At 38.0% G+C, this 23,651-nt stretch overlaps 1 protein-coding gene across 2 annotated transcripts in view; it reads right to left on the bottom strand.

The window, feature by feature from the left end:
* The window catches only part of KLHL13 (kelch like family member 13), a 35,321-nt gene that overhangs the window by 6,843 nt on the left and 4,827 nt on the right, over window positions 1-23,651 (bottom strand). For both annotated transcript variants that reach the window (XM_085060530.1, XM_085060529.1), the window contains 5 exons: window positions 14,406-14,547; window positions 13,044-13,176; window positions 12,606-12,802; window positions 5,567-6,362; window positions 1,240-1,353 (listed from right to left, as the gene is read on the bottom strand). In XM_085060530.1, the coding sequence (XP_084916656.1) occupies window positions 1,240-1,353; window positions 5,567-6,362; window positions 12,606-12,802; window positions 13,044-13,176; window positions 14,406-14,547 (1,382 nt within the window). The remainder of the gene's footprint in view (window positions 1-1,239; window positions 1,354-5,566; window positions 6,363-12,605; window positions 12,803-13,043; window positions 13,177-14,405; window positions 14,548-23,651) is intronic.

Below are 23,651 nucleotides of genomic sequence, written 5' to 3'. Positions count from 1 at the left end.
CTGTGTTTTAAGTAGTCCTATCACATGGTAGAATTTTCAGCAGAAAACCTTTTTCATCAACTTCAAGTGAATAGAGAGAACACACATTTCAAATATTCTTCTGTTAATAGTTACCTATGGTTCCCTCTACATTTAGCTTCTCCATAGCTCCCTGAAAAAGCATTTGGAGAGGTTTCAGGACAAAAGGAAAAGGAAAAGAAAAATCTGTGGGATCTACATGAAAAAAACACAGTAGAGAGCATATGCATGTGCCACCTACAGTAAAACAAGCAAAATGGGCAAAACACAACTGATAGCAGCACAGCAATTGGGAGCTCGATGGACTTGCTCACAGAAAAATGAGCAGCTGTACCTTACAGTAAATTCTAAAACAAATCCCTCATGTACTGCTGGCACAAGGGCCCCTAAATCAAGCTGCTCCAGCACATCTCCCCATCAGTTCCTGTCAGCTAAGCAACCTTGTCCCACCTCCTGCCCTGAATTTCAGCTTAGCTCTTAACAGGACATCCTTCACAAATTCAGTAGGAGAACACAGGCTTGTGATCTCTGCAATGTTCACTGACAGAGAGATTGAATCATCTTTAAAAATGAAGCTAATAACCAGATTTTCAGACAACCTATTGCCCGTTTGGAAAAAAATGGAATGGAACTATAACCTCAGTGACATACAGGACCAAGCATATTCCAAATACAAGACCAGTGAAAGTACAAATATCACTTATATACTATGATCAATATGAAAACTTAGCCCTTTCCATTACCTCAATGAAGGCAAATGTTTTTCTTTAAAGTAATAACATTTCCAATGCTTTCTTAAGTTTATAGAAAGGATGTGTTTAATTATATTGCTATATTATAATATAATTATATGTTATAATTATTAATACTGTTATATATTGCTATAATATAATTATATATTATAACAATATTATGTTTAATTATATTACTATAAAAACTTATATATGTGGCATTGCTAAAGAAAGCTCTATTCTGATTGGTAAAGTGAATAGCTGCTTTGGAATTCAGAGTTGTTCAATTACTACACATAATATTATCTACAATAATTTTGTCAGAGCCTGTAGTATATGTGCTGTTTGACTGGCTTCATATAAAAGCATCACTACTGATACCATGGCAATCCTACCTTAACCACAGACCAATTTTTACTGTCTGTGGCTGAAACAGAAAAAGTCAGATAAGAAATTGTTTTACAGAGATGATAGGACAGGCATGATTTACCTGAAATATACATTAACCCCCCATAGACAGTTCCAGCGTGACCATAGTGGGGCTCATTCATTTTTGCCACGTAGCTCCACTCGTTCATCCTGGGGTTGTAACATTCCACAGTGGCTGTTGGAAACAAATGAGAGCATCAGAGTGTTGAAGGCAGCATGGCAGTTTGGTGCTGAGCCCAGGGCAGCAGCAGAAACACTCTCAGAGGAAATGCCAACGAGTAACACTGTTCAGCTGAAGGGAGTCTCAAGGGAATTGTGGAGAATTAGCACAGAAACAGAGCAGATGGGATTGAAAGGAGCCTCTGGAAAACACCTAGTCCAACCTCTCTGCTAAATAAGGGTCACCAAGAACAGGGTGCATAGGACCATGTTCAGCTGGGTTGTACCATCAGCAAACAGAGAGAACACTCTGAAACTTGAAACACTTCTGGTTTTGTGAGAGTGCCTTGCACAAGGACTGACAGTTTTGCCATCTCAAGGCTTTGTAAGATGGACAAAAAAAAAAAAATAGATGCAAAGTAACCCAAGTCATGTGTGTCTGCACTAGTGCTGTAGTACCAAATCTGTGATGTAAAAAAATCTGCCCAATATATGGGCAAGTTGCCAAATCTACTCTAAGAGATCTCCGTTGGTTGGTTGGGTTTTCTTAACAAAGACAGAAATGTCCTCTTAAAAAAACTGTATTCTTTACCATTTGATATCCTGCAGACCTTCTGTATCCATCATGGACTTAGCCATAAAGCCAGTGAATGCTGGAGATACTGTCTTGCCCAAAGAAAGGTAAAGGCACAAAGAACTGACTCTACAAATGACACCTAAAATTAAAACTGTCAGTTGTGTTTCTGTGCAGTGCCACCTTGCCATCACATGCAGTTTTTGCCCAATCCCCAAACAAACCCATGCTCGCTCTTGTAAGCATATCCATCCATTCCAATATTCTTTTTTTAAAAAGAAAGCTCCTTTCCACTCTGCTCTATTTAGCAATCAGAAGCAGAGATGTGCAGAAATTTCAAAACCAGAAAGAAACAGATTTGATGTGCAAGTAATTATAGCTGTCCCAGTTCCACCCCGAGAGCAGCCCCTTCCGACCCGGTGTTCACTGCTCTGCTCTGCTGAAACTGTCACTCTGCTGCTTCCACAAAAACAAAGGCATCCTCTTCCCCAAAGTGCTTCCACCCTGCACCGAGGGGAGGAACTCGTATTTCTAACACACTCCAAGGACAAGAAGAGCAGAGGATGTGCAAAGGAAGAGCAGAGGATGTGCAAAGCGACTGCAGAACCAGCAGCACCCAGATGAACGTGACATTCAATGCCAAATGGTTTTATCTCACTTTGCACTATTGACTGCATTTATGAGAGAAGCCACAACCAAAATATCCCTTTAGCAAGAGAAGCTAAAACAGGCAGAATTGGTACATGTTACTGCCATCACTATCACCATGTCATAAATACACTATTTATCTGAGAAACGATGATGTTGAGTCCAAGACCCATCACTTTCTGATGTGGCTTCAAAATTGTCTCAAACATTCCCAATATAGCTAAAGTACTGTCTGACTGTATTTCAGACAGAAAAACTATTCCAACTCACATCTCACATCCACTGTGCTCTAAAACAAAGCTAATCACTTTCCAGCTGAAAAACCTTACTCTTCTGTTAGATTGATCCACATACTTGTTTCCCTGTTACTTTGCAAGGTCATTCAACTTTTCTCTTTTAGCAAAATATCCCTCTGCACTGAAAAAAATTCCAGCTATTAAAGGTGCCCATAATTTAAGAGAGGCATCAAGATGTTCTCTACAAAATCTCCAGACAGAGCAGAGTTCACAAAACACTCATGAACTGCTACTTTAGTGAACCTAAGTGAGAGTGATGGATTCATTCTTCCAACACCATGAATGACTCAGACCAGGCTTTATTTATGTTTAACAGTAGAACTTCTGATGTGTTCATTACCATAATCCAGGAAAGACAGGCCTCATTTTAATAGAATTAAGCAATCTCAAAAAGACACAAAGCTTTGGCAGTCCCAAGGGATGTTCAGCCTGCACTCATTTTATGGTGCCATCTGTGATGCTATTTGAGGAGTATATGGATATTTAGCACTTCTCTGTCAGTAGCTTCTGAAGTATCTTGAGGTTTATTACAGCAGCACTTAGCAACTCTGTGATGTCCCAAACCCCAGGATCTTAATTTTGTTATATTATTTCTATAGTACAGCTTGTTCCTGTACAACTCAAAGCTGACTTGGTTAAAGAGTCCTGACTAATTTTTTCCTAGGATAGCAAGAAGCCACTCAAAATAAGGCTCTGCACAAGAGGTCCTCCAGTTCCCACTTTGGTCTGATATTCACCATTCTACTCAGACAATAAACAGCCCAACTGGGTAATGATGCATATCTTAATCAACAACATTTAAAATATATAACTATATACATGCACAGTCTCAAGGGAAGTTTTTACATAAACAAGGAGAGTTCAACCTCACAGAGAGCCTCTGGAAAATAAATGCCTTACAACTTGATGGGCAGAAGGTCGAAAGAACAGGTAACTGTTCTGGCCTGGACTACAAGCTTTCTCTTTCTGTCTTTATTTACAGCGTAATCAACAAATCTGTGGTTTAGTCACAACCCAACATCCCCTAAAGTGCTTAGGAAAAGTCCCTATATAAAAACCCCAAACTCTTCATTCCAGTGAATGTCAGGAAAAAAAATACATTCGTTTCAGCAACTTTAATCCTTTGGCCCTTTTCCATAAGAGTTGATCTTCCAGAAAGCTGAACTCAGGTTTTGGGAATTTTTCCTCTCTACCAACAGATTGAAATTAGTTTGAACCCAAGGGCAACTTCTTTAATACCTGTCCAACACACATTTGACCTTCTCTGCTATGAAAAGCCTAAGAATTTTTCTCTTCTGAAGAGAATGGGAAGTTTAAGCTGGATTTCATCTTCCAGTTGTCAAGGTTTATGAAAGAAACATGAAAATGAAAAGTGACTTGCCTCACAATTAACAAGAAAAGAACCTGAAGCCCCAAATCAAAGCATCAGACAGCTACAATATTTAGCATTTAGAGTGCTCTTCCCACAGATTGATCCAGTGGCATTTTTCAGGTCCGTATGGAAATCACTACAGCATTTTAATGATATCTTTACAGAAGAATTTTAGATAGGTGATAAATTTTGTATTTTAATTAAAGAAAGCAGAAGAGTTGAGGTCAGCAGAATGATACTGCTTGATCCAATTTAAGGGAACACCGCACTCAAAGCCTCCTTCACACATAGGTTGCACTGGCTTAGTGACAATATTATTTCATATTGATTTTGTCACACTTGCAACTTTCTCACTGACATTTTTATAACCCTACTCTGTTCAGATGGCACAGTGCACAAGGTTAGCAATCTGATTATCTGCTGTTAATTCATACCATTAGAAAATAGCTCACTGAAGCTGTTTATCAGGTTTTCTGATACTCAAAGATCAATATACGTTAGTTTGTACATTTGGTCTTTTAGATGATAGAGGATAGGTCTTTTGAGATTGTTTAGGATGCATTTTTAGGTAAATAAAGTGATACGTAGTAAAAAATTCTGAAAACCTCAGGATCTGCACCAGAAAATGGGTGTCTGGAGAAAACAAGTTATTGCTAAACAATTTCCTGCCTTTTTTGGAAACAGAAGGCATTATTAAATGTCCCATTTCATCAAGATTTTGAAATGGATTTTCAACTTCTAGCAAAGCCAGCCCACTTTTGTGCGGGGGAAGCAGTGTACTGTATGTTTCCTATGAAAATTTGCAACATGACAACAAAAAATAAGTGTTTATGTGAATAGCAGGACAGAGTCATTCAGCCATTCATACAAGTAAGCTAACTATGTACTCACAAGATCATAGGCAGAATATAACATTTTTAATAACTAAAAAAATGTAATGTTCATTCAACAGCAACTTTCAGCTAGATCCATGTACCCCTTAGGAGTGGATTTCATTTCTCAGCTGAAGGAATGATTTTTTTTTTAAACTGTATTTAAATTCCCCCAAACTTACACAGGCAGACATACATGCTTACTTCATGTCTGATGGCAAAGGCCAAGACGTTGGATATCATGCATCAATACACAAGATACATGTATTTGGATTTTTTTTTTGGTGGGATCCCTTCAAATATTAACTGCTGTTAGTATCCAGATAAACTTCTCTCTGTATTTGCAGTATTTCCAAAAAGAAGCAGCACTCCCATGAGTTCACCTTGTTTCTCTGCACCCATTCCCTGGGCAGCAGGGCACTTCCAGCCCCAAAGCAAGGCAAGGAGCTGGCTCCAGGAGGACTCACCTAGCTCACCCGCTGCATTCCGACCTCCGACTGCATACAAATGTCCTTTGAGGGCACTTAGGTGGAAGAAGGTCCGCTTCTCGTTCAGAGATGCCACTTGCATCCACTTGTTGTAGCGAGGATCAAACCTGAAGACCGTGTCGACCGCCGTCTTTCCCTTGGTGTCGTAATTGCTCTGTCCCCCCACCACGTAGAGGAAGTTCCCGATGACGGCGATGCCGTGCTGGTACCTGGGCGCGTCCATGGGGGCCAAGGATTTCCACTCGTGGGCTTTCTCGTCGTACATCCGCAGCTCCTTGCTGACCACCAGCTGCTGCCTCAGCACTCCCCCCAGGGTCACCAGGTGCGTGCTGTCTGAGCGGATGGCCGTCCGCTCCGACTGCATCACCGGCTGCATGTAGGGCATCATCTGGTAATTGCTGGCTTCCAGGAGCAGGTTGACGCAGGTGTTGTCAGTCCTCATGAAGTCCACTGTCTGCACGTAGTTAATGAGATCCTGGGGAGTCATCAGGGGAAACCTGATGTTCTTCATGAGCTTGGCGGCGTACTCCATGCGCGGCTCCTCGTAGCGCAGCCAGCGACACGCCGCCTTGAAGAGCTCCAGTTCAGTGCAGTGCTTAAGGCTATTACTTGAAAGCACAAAGGCAAGACGTTCAAAGGGGAGTTTCACAAATTCACCAGTACTTAATAACGCGGGGAAGTTCTTCAGGATGAAATTATTAACATATTTATCCACTTCCGTGAGGTTGTATGTGTTGGCAATTCGCCCAACCTCAACGCAGTTTTCCAACGAAACCTATTAAGTAAACAGAAAAAGGAATCAAAACACTTTCTTAATTTGGTGTCTAAATGATAATGTAAAATTTAATGAATACTGTAGAATCAGCAGTATTTCAGTGTTTCGCAATGCTCAAGGTGATTTACACATGAGCAAATAAATATTCAATGCAGTATGTATATATTCATGACTGCAAGGGGAGACCCAATTTATTTCATATTTTGAAGAAAGAAATGAGACAAGTAACAAGCAGATGGCATATATTATATCAAATACATTATACAATGATGATGCATAGCAATTATATAGTACTTCATCTTTGAAAAACTCTGAAACCATCTTTGTAAGAAAGACATGTAGAAAATAAAGTTCAGGGAGACAGGATCAGTCCAAGGTTACAGAGAACAAAATGAGAGTCTCACCATTAGCCATTTTCTGACATTATTAAAATTGTATTGGCATAATAAAACCAAAGAGAATGGCACAGCTAACCCCTGCAATGCCACATATCTCAGACAACTTGTATTTACAGTGTTCAATCGCACAAATACATTCCTTCAAAACAAACAAACACGGATCTTAGTAAATCAAGGCAGTGCTCTTGCAGACTGTTCAAAATTAAATACATGTCAAAAGTAAGACAAAGGAAGTGATTTTTGTTTCTACGTAATTTTTTTTAAGGAATGAACCTAGGAGGATTTCTCCTAAAAATACCCAGCTCATTAAATGCTTGAGCAGCATGAATCACACCCTAATTTAACTCAATACTTGAATGACCATGTCTTGGTAACCATCTATTTTACACTGTTGCTGCATCTACCTTTCTTTGGCTCCAAATTTCTAAGGTCACTTGGGATCCAAGGCACAGGGAGGAAGAAACATGCCAGGTATGGAGCATAACCTCAGGTGGGTTTTCAGTGAACCCAGTCAGTTTAATTTCAGCCAGATCTGTGCTACATGTGCACAGCAAGTCAATCAAATGCTTCTTGCTGAGAATTGCAGCTCTTTTGCATTCAAACCTTATTCCAATCCAAGCTTCATTTACACATGTTCTAGTCTCTGTGCATGTCAGTCCTACTCAGTGTCAGCCGTTTCTACAACTTTGTGATTCTCATTATATTTGTAATGCCAGAAGAATTTAAGCTTATGAATCTCATGGTTATTTTTAAAAAGATTATGAAGATTGAGGACTGTGACCTGACTGCAGCCTAAGAATTCAAAAACCTTCAAATGACCTTCTGGTCATGACAGAGATTACAAGATTTTAATACTGTATAACTCAATCTGATCATTGTCCTTTAATACCAGACAATTCAAATGTCTAATGAGTACAGCAATAGGAGATTTTCTTAATTCACTAGAAACTGATCTAACTTTCCCTAGAGATAAGATCTGCAGTCATCCAAAGTCTTCATTCACACATCCTGAAATGTCTTCTAATCCTGTAATCAGGTCCTGTCTATTAAATGAATGTGAAGCAGACTGTAAGGAGTTCTATTATGGAAATATTTCTGCTTTATATACATGGAAATACTTTTTGTATTACAAGACAGACCACATTGTTTATATCAAAACAATATATCAAAACAATATATCAAAACAATATCACACCAACTAGCAACAGCCTATAAAACATTCTCTGACTGGTTTTGAGGGTCAGTATCAAACAGGCTGCCCAGAGGAGCTGTGGCTGCTCCATCCCTGAAGTGTTCAAGGCCAGGCTGCATAGGGTTCTGAGCAACTGGTCTAGTGGAAGGTCTCTGTCCACAGCAGGGGAGTTGGAACTGCATGATCTTTAAGGTCCCTTCCAACCCAGGCCATTCTATGATTCTAATTTCTCTACATTTCCTTTTAGGAATTTTGATTTACATAAATTAATTGCATAATGGAAGTAACAGCATACAATAATTTACGTAAATGAAACAGAACATTCTTTTTTCTAAAATGTCTTTCAAGTTGTATAATTAAAATAAAATCAACCCTTCACAAACAGCTGACTTGCAGTATAGCACAAATCTTAACTCTTGCTATACAGTTCCTTGCATTTAAAAATCACTTTGGAATACATTTACTGGCACCAAACTAAGAGATGCAGCACTTCCTCCACATCAAAGCAAGCAAGCAGATATTACTGCATACAGTAAAGGCACGCTTGAACTTAAAAGATCAAAGCAAAACCTGAACAGGTTCTGTACCACTGGCACATGTTCAGGATGCAATGAAGTATTTGGAGCTATTGCTGACTGGCTGCCACTTACTGAGTACCCAGAGTGCATCGAGTTATGTATTATCATAATTATGTTACACTGAAAATCTATGCAATTGAGCACATTCCTGGAATTGTTACATTTGAGAAGTTTATTGACACATTACACACTGTTAATGACTGATGAACATGACATCAGCAGTTTCCAGTCAGCCCGATTCTCGGAAAATTTACTTTATATTGCCTTTATGAATCCACTGGGAATGTACTGTGCTCAGGGTTGTTTTTTCATACATGATTGCAAGTACTTCCCATTATGCTTATGAAATTGTGTGCTATGTTTGGCTCACTAACAAATTCCACCACTCACCTCAAATCAGGGTGCCATATTAAATATTGTCTTAAAGGTTACTTTTCTTGGCAAAATTACTGTTACCCTCTTTACTGTGCTCTGAGATAATAATCAATGTACCAGGCTAAATTATATTGCAAAGACTTAACAGTCATAAAAATATATATTCTAGAGATTCTTAAATCCTGAGCCAAAAAATAATCCTTCAGCAGAAGGAAATGCAATAGCTACTTCTATTTGAATATTCAAATACTGGATATAGTTCAATACAATAATGCTATTTAAATAAATACTTCCATTGCCCAGACATTGGGGGTTTTGGGGTTTTTTTTTGAAGTTTGACTCATGTTGTGGTTCTGTGGAAGTCAGTTAGTCAGGAGGTCATCAATGAAGAGAAGGAACTGCTGCTCTGGAAATCCCACTGAAGTGAACAGGAGGAATGGAAATATCAGGTGAAAATATAAGACTGACTGTACAGTGTATCAAATAACTAGTAAAAATACTCACAAGGAAAGAACTAAAAGCCATAAACATTCAAACAGCTGAGCAGCTCCACAAGGAGTCAAGAATTTTATTTAAATAAATCCTATTTAACAGGGACTTTGAGTACTGAGCAGAGCTGCTCATTCACATTACTCATTGCAATTGCTCATTACAAAGCAGAAGTTGCAGAAAATACTAAAAAGCTTTTCAAAAAAGAAAGGTCAAGCACAGCACAGTTATGACAGCCTGAAAAACCCAAAGCAAAAGCCAAAGTACTTTCTTGAGAAAACAGTTCACTTAATTCTTTGAAATTTTGAAGCAACCATTTCCCAAGCTCTCATAAAAGCTTAGCTGACTATAAAATACTACAAAACTGGACACTGCAAGATGATTGCAAGTATGAGAGGCTTGGAGAACAGCTCAGGAAAAAAGAACATGCACAAAATATCAAGCCCTCAAACCCAGTACCACAAAACAATCAGGCGTCTAACTTTGTTTTGTTTCAATGACTGTTAGACACTGAAGCACTTAATGCAGTGTTTCAAAGGGTCTAAGTTTCAAAGAGCAAACATACTTCTGAATGTACCCTCAATTTTCCTGTGGGCTCCCATAAGCCCAGAAAATATAGCACAGAAATTTGACCAGCTCAGAGAACAGAATCCATTGTACCCCTACAGTAGAAAAGTCAAATTTCTGGTGGCTGTCAGAGCTGGTCCCAGGGTTAAATCCCATGCTCCCACAAAACACATTAACTTGCTACATCCTCAGATAACCAAGTTCTTTTGACAGGACATGACTTCCAAGTTTTAAGTCCTCAATATTTCACTATTTCCTAGTAGTTACAAAAGCACAGAATTATAGTTGGAATAAATTTTTTATGCAGGTACAGCTAAGACATTAATTTGCAATGTTTGGAAGTGTTTTCTATAATTACAGTATTACATCCCCTTCCCCATTACCCTGTGATTTTCCTGAGTGCTGTAATTCACTTGGGTAAGTTTCTCATTTTTCTCCATTTTGTACACTGTTGCTACTTTCACAAAATCAGTACTGTGTGTTTTCCAGCACTCACTACTCTGAAAACACTTCCACTGCATTTTTATCTATTTTAATTACATTATGGCTCAGTTAGATGTGAGCACGGGGGTAGTCCTAGTCTATTGTACAGCTGTATATATTTAAAACCAATAATAATGTAAGACTGAAAACATCTCAGGAAGAATTCCAGTGTTTCTCTGAGAGTCTGGTTGCAGAGCAAAGATTACCAGAGCAATGGGCTACTTGACAGGAGGGGTATAAATGTAGAGCAAATAAAGGAACACTTTCAAGTCAGCTACAGCAGATACCATTCTTTGAAGGTCTCACTATTTTTGTTACACAAATTAAGCTGTTACCTTAAGCTTTGGTTTTCCTGTGTAAGTATTTCCAACACCCTCTTATGAAGTACACAATTACATGATGCCTTACACAAACTGACTTCTATAATCTCTTTAATAATGGACTCCCCCAGACAATTCAAAGACAATTAAGCATTTGTCTGGGAATGGTTATATCAGCTCTCAAGCCAGCTAACTTCAGTAGAAATAAACTCAATTCTTACTCAGAATATTCATTTAAATTACAGAAATGCTCATTTGAAAAGAAGCTCATTTGTTCACCAACTCTTGTTCCAACAAATTCAGAAGTAAAGTTCATTCAAAAACTCTTTATGTAAGGATGCTAAGAACATAACCAGGCTAACACAACCTCAGTTTTGTACTTCCTCTACAGCTATACCATGAATGAGATTATGTCCCCACAGACATCAGGCTAAATGAAAGCATTCCAGAAAAAAAATCAGTAAAATTAAGAGAATTAATAGTCTTCCTGATTCTTTGAAAATGTGGTATCAAACAAGACACTTCTAATTTGAACAAAACCAGTGACTGACTCAACATCACAAGTGAATGTACCTTCACAGAACGAGCATTTTAAACAATAGCACGATTTAATATGAAAAAGGTTCTTTCCCTAACAAAGCAAAACAAACAAGCAGCTGCCCTACCCAGAAAGGGGAAAGGGCAACATGGTGTCCCCAGGGCTCAGCTCCCATCAGTGGGAGCCCTTTTCAAATCCCTGACTCAAAACACCACCAAGACCTTTTTCCAGGTTGGTATTTATAGCAATGTCAAACCTGGAGAGGCATCATTTTGGAGGGTGAAAAAACACTGAGCAACATAAAATAGGTGGGGAAGAACTGAAGAGTATTCAGCCTAATGAAACATTACCACAACATTATCAGACAAGTGATCAGTTAGAAAATATTTCCAAACTAAGAGCAAAACAGGGCATTATCGAGCCTAAATATCTCTAACACCTCGTATGAAACAGACTGCTGTTATTATCAGCTTGAAGTCCTCTGGTTTGCATAAATCTTGGTACACATCTGCAGTTAGGGAGGTCAAATTTCTAAGCCTGTACTCTGCAGAGCAACAGGAATACCAGCTTTTTTATTTCTATTACAGAATCAGAAAGCTGAATTCCAAATAATGTTGTAATCCATGTGGAACACACAAGTCTCCCTGTTAAAGTCAGACTTCTAGTAAGGTATACAAGCAGTTAACATCAACATTAGAAAACTTCCAGGAAACATTAAAAGTAACTCCACAGTGTCTCTCCAGGCAGAACTGCTTTTACAGCACAGCTCTTGCACTGCTGTTGTTCTACAGCCCCAGAGAGCAGCTGCTCCTCATTGCTGGCAGGACAGGAGTGCAAGGAAAGGTACTGAAGGATCACACCTGGGTATTGCTTATATACTGTGTTTACAAATCAGAAAACAGGTAACTGCACCCCACTGAGATGGAAGCACTTGCTGTAACTATAGAAATAAAGTGGATGTAACTGAAGCACACCTAATGAATGCAGCAAGCAGACTAATGCTAGAGTGAGTGCACTCATGCAGGGAGACCCTGAAACATCTCATATCAGAGATGTAAGTGAAGAATTTTAATGTGGTAAAACACTACTTGTATCAAACTCACACTGACCGTAATACTCAGGAGAAAACCAAGATTTTCAAGGAAACTACAAAGCAAACTTGTTCTCTGTAAATCCAAATTATAAATAACAGCAAGTTTTAGACAAAACTTTGACCATTACATAAGTCAGTGTCATTACAGAAAAAAACCAAAAATACATACCAAGGCCTTAAACATTGTAAATGAGAAACAAACAGTCTTACCCCAGAGATAAGAAATACTTTACAGAAGTCCAAAACAGGTAAAATCTGCAAAAAACTGGCAGCTTCCAGAGTGTCCTGAAGGTTGTCCATGTTAAGGGAAAGTTTTGCAGTATAGATGAAATCAATGATCTTCTTTAGGCCTATTTTGTTCACCCCATGAAGCTTAATGCACATTAAATCTTGTTCCTTCATTCCTCCTGAAATAGACATGCAGGTAAATGTATATGATCATTTTGATGGGGTTGAAATAATTTCATAAACTTAGAGAAAATTAAAATATCTTTTAAAATTTAATTTTAAAACCCCATATGCAGCAGTAGAGAGAATTATTCAGTCCATGGTGTTGGACTGATTTACACACAGCACTGAACTTGTGTCTGACTGCCTGAATGAGGGCAATTTAGAGACAGCAGTACGTGACTTTAATAAAAACACCACCTGTGAACATGGCCTTGAAGTAATCACTTGCAGAAGCCATCATTGCTCTGTGGACAGGAAACACCTCGTCACCATCTCCGGGAACAAGCGTCACATCACAGAGCAAACCTTCCACGCGCAGTTGGTCAAAACCCTGCAGGAAAAGCACAATGCAATCAAAGCATCCCTTTGATTTGGGAGCACAGTAGGAATCTTTTTTATTTCCCTATGTAAATATTTATTTACTTCTATGTATATGCATAGCGTAGGTACAAAAAAAGTGACCAAGAGATAATCTGTCATCTCAAAACTATTATCTCTAATATATTCAATGATTATTATTCATTGAAAACAAGCAGAATAATCATTATTTTCCAGATATGGCTGAAGAATGCAAAGTACACTGGGCCTTGGAAAGTAGTTCTATTCAAATAATTAAGTTATTTTCAGGAAGAAATTTCTTTTGTAAGCTTTCACAATAGCAGTTGTTTCAGGTAGGGACTGCTATCTTTTTTGGACTTACCCTTTCTGGTCACATATGCATTCTAGATTTAGTTCTGTTCCACATCAATTTAAAGGCTTTGCAACCTAACAGGCTGCAAGAGTCTTCAGACTGAAAGGAAAGCTGTTACCTGGTTCCATAATTATCAAATTTATTACCAAAACTGACATGCCAAAAACTCAAAAATAAGCTTCCATTATACATCTGATCTCCTCTGAACTACTTGTAACGTCTAACTATAATAAAAAATAAAGCCATCTACAACAGCATTCTAGAGGAAGACTTTCCTCCAAAGATGTGCCTGGTTGAAGATTCTGGATGATGGGTGAAATACTCTCCTCCTTCATTCACTGTGGAACAGAAGCTCTAACATAAAGCATTTTACTTCAAACAGATACTTTTCTAATACTAGCAAGAATGTAAATATAGTCTCTACAGATGTTCTAGCACACAGTAGTGCCACAGTCAGAGCCAGCACAAGGCAGTACACCAAACCTGGCAGGGCTCCTGGCAGGGTTCTGCCATCTTAGGGACATAACTAACATAATTACATGATGATATTTAAGTGAGCTTCCTCGACACAGGTGTCACGTCAGAGTTTAAACATTGCTACCTCTTAGAACTAGAGAGTGGACTGGGATATGATCCAAGGAAAAGGCCAGGGGTTTTTTTCAAGCTGTTGCTAAAAGTTGAACCTCTGTCTCATAGCAAAAGAAGCCCCATGCAATGCTGTCTTGTAGGCATCGACAGCACAAGAACATGGGGGTTTTTGAGGCTTTATAGGAACTACCAGACTGAGAAAATCTATTGAGTGGACACATTGTTTAGAGCAGCCAAAATTCTCAGTACAGCTCAATACAGACATGAGAATATTCAGTTACCTGTAATACCACAGAACTGTGAGTATTGCTGGTGAAAAATCTTGTGGTTCCTGTCTTTGACGACTGCAGGTGGGCAGAGACGCCCATATCGCTGCTCCCAAGAGATACTTTCATATGAGGATCCTCCTCTTCCACCAGAGATCTAAGAAAAGTGGAACACAGAAACCTTAAGACCAAACTCGTTTTTAATCAGTGAGCTTTTGTTCTAAACCCACAGTCTTCTGGGATGGAATGTAACACCACAGAGGCTACAGGAAAAAAAAAATCAGCAGGCAACAGAATCAGTCCTTAGTGGTTCCCTTCAGCTAATTCAAGAAAGTGAAGCATTAGCAGTCTCTAAAAAGGCATAACTAATTTTTGGCTAGCAAGTTTTTCCTTTTCCTTCCACCCCCAGCTCCCTGATTTAGACACTCGCACGCTACGTAATTTCTACATTCCACTGTTGTAGGATGCTTGTAGAGGTTTCTGGTTTCCAAAATCAAGCATCTTAGCTTTTCCTTGGCAATATGGAAACTTTAAGTGCAATATTAAAGAAAGTATTTTCATTCTTACAGTTTGTATTACCTCATTCATGCATGACTATCATAATAGAAAATATATATAATGGAGTTTCAAGCTGCAGCTTTAAGCTGCTTTTAGAAACACACATCTAAAACTCCTTTAGGACATGATATCCAGTATTTTGCTACTGCAGGCAAACACTTCATAATTTTAATTTAAGATTTGATTCCAAGCAATTACTGTCCAAATCTAGATAAGACAAGCTAATTTTAGGTAGAACTGTTAAAGAATTACTGCAGTATTATTAGCCTACTATTTTAATCTTGAGATGTAAATTAGGTTACATCTGAAAGCCTAACTATGCTAACCTGTAATTATTATACAATGTAAATAAATTTCATCTCCAGAAATATGAACAATAACTACTTTCTGTAATTTCTGTGATCTAATGTGCTGCCTATGAGCCTGTATGGAGGTATAATGCACATGTACACAATTTTAATTAGCAAACATTAAGCTGCTAATTCACAGATGAGGGCATCTCCATTATTAATAAAGACTCCACATCTCAAAAAAGATTCATAGTTGACATAATTGCTGCAAATTTCAGATACAAAAAGTTTTCCAAATTTTAAACATGCAGGTTTAAACACTGGCCTCCAAGCTAGTTTCAGAAATTACTTTAAGTCATGAGAATGTGCTTAAATCCCCCTCCTTTTCCCCAGTTTTGACTATGATCACTATGTAAGGACAAATTTAGGATTTGTGCAAAAAAAATTAATTTTCATAATCTCATTTAAAAAAAAAATTACCCCCACCTTCTTCAGATACCAAGACCATGCAGAGCAGTTTCTGAAACTCACACATTACCCTGATAGCACCGATGTGCCTTGTTCAAACCCATGAGTACAGAAGGTCAGCTACAAAAACATATTCAAAACAAATTCACCATTCAACAGTGTACATGGGTTTGAAACAGTGAGATTTTATGCACGCAGACATAACATTGTAGGAACAAAGGTACATCTAAATAGCTGTGACTTCTAATGTACTCAGCTGATTAAACTAATGTGGATGAACTGCAGCATGCAAGATTTGTGCTATTTTTGAAACACAATTATCTCTATTTTATGAAACAAATCCAGAGTCATTTAAACAAAGTTTACAGGACATACCATAGAAAAGGGCTCTCCAGACTATTACTGGCATCCAACAAATACAACTATGCAACACAGCAGCAAAGCAGTTGCTGGCTCACAACCCAGAATATTTTTGTTCACTCTGTTCTAGGGTGTTTTAGGTTTAGTGGGTTTTGTTTGTTTTAGTTTTAATACAATTGCATGGAGGCAAGAATCTTACATAATTTCAAAGGACATCCAGTCTCTAAATTTGTACATGTCTTTGTAAGAAGAAATATAAAATAATGTGGGGAGACTTGCAAGTGTGTGTGGGAGGAACAACAAATTCAACAAGCATGAATCTGACTCTTTGCTCTTGAAGCATCTTCCTGAAATGTCAAATCAGATAGACGTTACGTGAAAGAGCTTTTAAACTACTTCCTCTAAACTCAGTAGAAAATAGAAAGAGAACACATCAGTTAAAATCATTATGAAAAGAAACAGACAAGTAAACCAACCTTCTTGGCTGTTTGGAGAGGGCTTTTTACCATGTTTGCCACAACACTACTCCATTACCTGACAGACAGCTTTATTAATAAGTTTTACAAATGCAGGCAAAGACCTTGACCATGATTTGTTTATTCCAAGAATGGCTGGGATAACAGAAGTATTTTTCTGAACATTACACACAACTTCCCAAAGCTCTGTCCTTTACAGTCTGTCCTCTATAGAACACAATGCCTTATTAAAACTGCACAGTCAACAGAGAGGATATAATAAATTTTAAAATACTTGCAGTAGGTAAAAGTACACATCTGACATGCCTGGTGTGGCTCTAAGGAGTTGTTTCCTCTACCTGCTTTTCAATATACAGTGGGTAGTTCTCTAATATCTGTATCACACACAAACTCAGCAGCTCATCACCTGAAGCTCTTCCACAGAAAAGATTTTCACTATTTCTTTTCCAGATTTTCTGTTATGTATGGACAGAAACCCCCACATTTGAAGGAGGCATTAAAAACTGCAAACTCCACACTATAAAAATTCACCAGAATATAAATATTACATTTCTAGTCTCAAACACTACCTTGGTTCCCTATGATTGATTCCATGTGAATAAACTTAAAGACAAGTAGATTATATTAATCCTATGCAGGTTTTGCCTTATATCTAAACAACTACAACAAAAAAAAATTGTGATGTGGGTTGTTTGTGGGGGCTTGGGGCTTTTTGTTTGCTTTGTTGTTGTTAAATACACCACCTTTCTAACCTCCAGCTGAACAGTTTTGGAGGGCTGAGCATCCTGTCCCTTCTGCAGAAAGTGACATTCAGGAGCTCGATTTGGCACAAGTTCCCAAGCAAGTCAGCAATAAGACCTGGCAAATACGCACTGATCCCCTGAATTCCAGCCCTGTGACATTCACCAAGAGGGAAAGAGCACTCCCAAAGTGACCACAAATTATGTCTTTGTCACCAGCTTTGAAGCAGTTCAGCATTTATCTTCACACGAGAGGAACTCATCTTTGTAAGACAAAGCAAAACTGCAACAGTGTTTACGCTCTGCGGTGACAGCAACACACAAAGGGTAAAACCCAAGCATTGTATCAGACACCCTGCAACAAAATTTTAAAGTATTCAGACTGTAGCTTCTGTTGCAGGGGCTGTAAAATTAACATTCAGAAATCACTCTGCCATTCACTCCCAGAACAGACGGGAAATGCACTGAACGTCCAGCTGAATTCCCAACAAAACCACAGTAAGTACATCTGTCTTGTTTGGACACTTACCAAAGGCATTATTTACATTCATTAACATACGTCTAGTAAGCACTATAATTAACTCAATAGTAATGAATGTAAACATATTGATTTTTTACTTTATTGTAAGTACAGTATATCACAATTAAGCATACTACCAAAGGAGAAAGTTAATTCACTTTCTAATTAATTCTATTGTTCTGATCAATAGAAATCATTAAACAAGAAGTGCAGCAGTACCGTTTTTAGCCAGAGTATAAAAAAGTTGGGAAACAAAAGTTAAAAGGAGTTATAACTACAGTAACATGTAGTGAGAATTCACAAGAAGGTGCTCCAAATGTGGATGTTAACACCACCTTCAAAGGCACACACTTGGTCTGGAGGGGATTGAACACTGTAGTGGTAAGAACAAGGAAATGTTGGAGTGGAATATGAAATTAATATTAACACTGCAAGAGGAAGGCAGAGGAGCTGCCTGACATTCTCAACCTCTGGGAAGAAGTGGCCTGCAGTTCAGAGAAAGGTGCCAGAGGTTAATTAGGTGTTATCACAAAGTAGGTTGAATCAGGATTTTCCTTCAAACTGCATGTTGACTCTTTCAAGTGCAGCACAGTTTTTTCCTAGAGGCTGCAATCAAACATGCTTTTCTCATGACTCCAAGTTAATCCTCCAAGTACTTCCAACTGGTATTTTTGTTGTGATGAAATATGGAGTGTGCTTTGTGTGAATATTAATATGCTTTAACTTTCCAGCAAATACTGACAGATTTAACTGGCTGGAGTTACAACATGATCCACGGTGGCAAATTGCTTTCTAAACCACTTAGCAAATATTTAACCTGCTAAAACAGTTCAGAGGCATCCAGGTGACCCGTGATAAACAAAGATCTGTGGAAACTGTGACAAATTTTATTCTCAACTAGAATATTCAAATTATGGAGTAGGCATTTTGTAGAGCTCAGTGGCATAAATTAAATGAACCAATATTCTGTCACGATTTTTCTTCAGAAGTAGTCGAGTAATTTTGATGTAACAGAAACAAGACAACTAAGAATATTATTAAGTATTTATTCATTTCCATCAGTAATCCGTTCATCTGTTTCTCAGACCATTGCAGAGACTTTGAAAACAAAGTAAGGAGATCAGCCTACAGCTACTGATATTTTAGAGTGCATGTTCTCCAATTTATTTAAAACCCAGTCTTTACATAACTCAGTAAGAGCTTTGCCAAACCCATAGTGGCCAGACAGTGAGTTCTTAATTTGGTGAAGTTCAATAGCTCATTTTTGCAAGGACTATAACCTTATTTTCTCTGTCAAATTACTGTTCAGTGAACCATGACCACAAGTGTTCTGGTCGCTGGTAAAATGGCTTCTGCAGCAATCACCCCTGGCCTGTGCCAGGACTCTGGTATTTATCAGGTAACAAGGACAGAGATTCAATTTTGTATTGGGATATTCTTATTACAAGCCAAATCTTTACGATTCTATGACCTACCAAAAAAACCCCTGGTACATTCCAGGGCTATCCTACACATGCACCTATGCAGGAATTTGCTAACAACCCTATCAATGAAAAGGCCAGTAAAATAAGACAAAACTTTCATTTACTATTAAACATAAAATACTTTTTTACTTTGTATGCATAATCTGCCAAAATGTCTCCCAAAAATGTACGTATTGACTATATTGCTGTCTTCCCATTATGAACAGATGTTCCAACTTTGTCAGTAATGAATTTAGGAATTCCACAACAAAGTACATGGCCACCTTGGAGCTCAGTAAGCAGAACTGATACAGCAGCATTGTATTAAAGAAAATCTCGTATTTATTTTAAGAAATTCAAATATTAATGTAGGTGAAAAAATTATGCAATCATGGTATTTCAAATTTCCATTCCATATCTTCTACTCATACAATTTCAGGGAATCCTTTATTCAGGCAAAAAGTCACTTTTATACTTGTCTTCCCCTAAAATAACATCTCTTCCTTTTATTACTACTTTTTAATCAAGGATTTCTAACTTAATTCTTTTATGGTATCAGCAACCCAGTAAAACTAATCAGTTTTATCATCTGCTAATGATTTCTTAATACAAAAAAGTTTCTTTTTCTATTTTTATTAGATGAACTCAAGGCTGCTGCTGAAACTAAAAACACTTTGCATTTCTCAGGCTACAGAATTTCTTTAAAATTATATTTAATTTTGTCCACTTTAAAGGGACCACACTTTCCAGTGTAAACCAGAAATTTACAAACCTTCTGCCTCAAGTTAATAATCACTACACTGTAATTACTGTAAATGCAATATCCTAGAACATCTATGGCAGCTAATGCTGAATATCACTCAATTTGGCAATGCTGTGATGCTTAGGTTTTAATATTTTACTTTTTACACCTGATCTTGTTTATATATTAGAAGGGCAGCAGTAACAGCAGAACATTTAAACATGGTTTAGTAACTTCATAGCTCTTCTAAATTTCCACTCCAGGATAAAGTCACAAAGTAAAATTTACTGGTTGTTAAATTAAAAAGCAAACAGATGTCTCATGTTCCACCTTTCCTCTAAACTAAGGGTGTTCTGTAAAAGGAGAACAGAAAAACAGACTCTATATAATAGACCAAAGCAGTGAGAAGTACGTTTTTACTTTGACAAGGCTCTGGCCAAGGGAAGCAGGAGATGAGGATGCACAGGACTTGCAAACCTCCCCAGAATCAGCAGAAGGACAAAGGCCATTTCTGGGCACACGCTGATGGGCAGAGGCAGGCAGTGCACAGCTTTACCTGCTGCTCTGACACAGTTACAGCACGAGATGCTCTCTGCAGTGCCCAGCTGAAGGAGGTGTCCAAAAGGGAAAGTCAGGACAGGAGCAATGGAGCCTGAGCAGCTCTGCCAGCACCAGAGGCAGCAAGGCCACGAGGGGAACAACAAACACAACCTCACCTGGAGGACAGGGACACTGACCTGTGTTCAACCACAGCCAGGCTCCAGGTACCAACTTCAGCTATTTCTAGAAGCAGTTTTGCACACTAGTACTTAAATGTCAAGCTTTAACCTTTCCTTTCTTTTTCTTCCCTTTTTTTTTTTTCTTATACAGTCAAGTCTCTTTGGACTTCAGCACAAAATCACCATATTGAGAAAAAGTTTGTGCCCAAGCACACAAGCCCACATCAACAGAAATGATGAGAGCTACTACAAACAGATGATTGAAGACATTGTCACTGCTCCCAACAGCAGTGGATCTGGATGGAAAACAGGAGAACACAGAAATAAAGATACTCCCAACATCACTTAAACCTTTTTGTATCACTTTCTAGTAAAGCCACACTGTGACCAAAGCCAGCACAAGATCAGCTGCCACAAAGCCAGCAGAAGAGGACTGAGCAACATCAACCATTTTGGTGTGATTTCCCAAGAATACACACACAGAACATATTCTCTTCAAAATTCCTTCTTAAACAACTACACAATCACAGGTCTCAAGCTGTTTGCAGCATAATTACAGCCCGCTGGTTAATTCAAATTTGTTTTCCACAGAAACAAAGCAATATTTGGCTCAGTCAGTGCTATAAAGCTTTTGTTCCTAACAGCATTTAGTCTCTCTGGGAGCCTTAGTATCACATACACATTTATCTGTTTGACAAAGGGTTTGCATTCATTGAGCCATTCGTTGCTTAAATTTGCAGACTCACATTGTTTAATGATGCTAAGTTAGAAACAGTTCTCTAATGACTTTTAGCCAAAGTTGGTGTTTGTCTATTGATTCCTTCTATTTGAAACAGAAAAAGCAAAGGAAATACACATTTTGTAGCTTTTGTACTTAAGGAGAACTATTTTTTCCCTTAATGTTGAAAAAGGTAAAATACAACAGTCAGAGGTTTCACAGTTTAGGCTGGACTAACACTGCACCTATTTCCTGCTCTTTATATTTGGTCTTAAGTGCTCAAAAGTTGTCAAAATTTTGACTAGGCAGCTTAATACTTCCAGTGCATTACAAAACACTTACAAAAAACCATTCTGCACGCACCAGCAGATTACAGTTGTACCTCATGTGTCCTTAGTTTTCACACACAGAAATTGGTAAGTTAGCAGAATGGCTCCTTAGGGACAAATTTAAGTCTAAGGAGGCACCTGCACATTCAATACTTGGTCATAGAATATACATCCCACTGTATTCCTGTAACTGAATTAGGAACGGCTCCTTTCAAGAGTGTTGCAGGCTTTTCCCCTGTCTGTGGGTCAGAATAATTCTGATAGCTTAAAAGTCACCAAAAAAAGTAAAGAAGATTCTGACATTTGGGTTTGGGTTCTGGTCTACCATTCCTCTTAAGGCTCTGCCACTTCTCACAGCTGTGTTAGCAATTCCTTTATTGCAGTCTCCTGGGGAGGATGTAGAGTGTATTAATTACCTTCAATTGTAAAATATTTTTCCCCTATATGATAAAGTGTTTAGATTTATGCATGCCAGATAACAGGTGTGTGTGACTTGTTCATGCCATGAAAAACCACATTTTTTCAATTTAGACATTGTTACAATCTTAGTCACTGCTGGACAAAATATTACAACAATAATATAGATGTGCACTTCCACTTGAGTGTGATAGCTACAAATTATTATACTACAGTCCCCAAGATTACCATTTAGAACAAGCAACTAGTATTTTCAAAGCCAAATATTCACCAAGCACTTCTTGAAAATCCATAGGTAGCCCCATCCAAACATCAACAGAAAATACCTCTTAACACTAGAAAACTCAGTGAGTAGAATGTGATTGGACAATAAGATTTTTTCACAGTAACAAAGAAATAATGGCAAAAATAACAAACTGACAGAACTGACATGCTGGCAGAACAGGCTGAGTAACATATTCTAGATGATTCAGTAAAGATGCATTAGCATGTCAGAACACAATGTCAATATTGCTACATCATGCTGTATAAGGAGAAATGTGTAATTTTGGGGACCTGTAAGCCACAGCACCACCTATAAGGACTCCCCAGAAAAAATAATAACCCAGAGAGACTTCTTGACAAACAAGTTGGAGGCTTTTTCTCATTTTTATCAATTTATTACAGCAATGAAATGTCACATTTCAAACTTAGAATAATCTATTGAAATATGTATTATATAAAAAGCAGAAGAAAGATCACCAGGCACAAAAGAAAACTCTATATGCAATTTCTGGGATTAAAAGCAGTTTCCTACTAGTAAGATACAAGCCCCTTCTATTCCCCACTCATCCAATTCATCTGTTTGCATATATTGTCAGATCAGTTTAAAAAATATTTGATGCAAGCTGCACATTGACTTTCAACATGTTGAAATTTGAAATATCTAGGAAGCAATGTCATAAAATGGAAATGTTGCCAAAGACAGGTGAGTGTGAATATCGTGTAGCCTGTCAAATGCTCAGGAGCCCAACAAAAGGGTTCATTTACTAAAAATGACCAGTGAAGGAAGCAGACACACATGGGGTGATCTCACCAAAGAGAACTAATGCAGGTGGTCTGGTGAATTATGCACACACACCTTCTCCCATTTAAGTATATACACAGTACATAAATTCAAAGAGCTCATTATAGAGAAAATCAGATAGTTGGAAGAAAACACAAAAGCATTAACCTATATAACCAATATAAGCAGCTAAAACTAATGCTGCTTACTCCAGAGTATTAAGAATTTATTCTACTTTTCTGCACAGTAACTGATTTCCATTAGAGCAAAGCATTTCCTATCAGACAAATTTCACAAACACGTGACTCAGGATAGACAGACTGTGTTGCAAACCCTTTGATAGCAACATATTTAGAATAGCACATTTGTTTATTTCTCCTAACATTAGTCGGTTACTTATGAAAACACATGCAAAG

The sequence above is a fragment of the Lichenostomus cassidix genome, chromosome 4A (assembly GCF_008360975.1).
Source record: "Lichenostomus cassidix isolate B80296 chromosome 4A, HeHo_3.0, whole genome shotgun sequence".
Lineage (NCBI taxonomy): Eukaryota > Metazoa > Chordata > Aves > Passeriformes > Meliphagidae > Lichenostomus > Lichenostomus cassidix.
The sequence above is the reverse complement of the archived record's forward strand: the minus strand, read 5'-3'. Positions and strand labels throughout refer to the sequence as shown.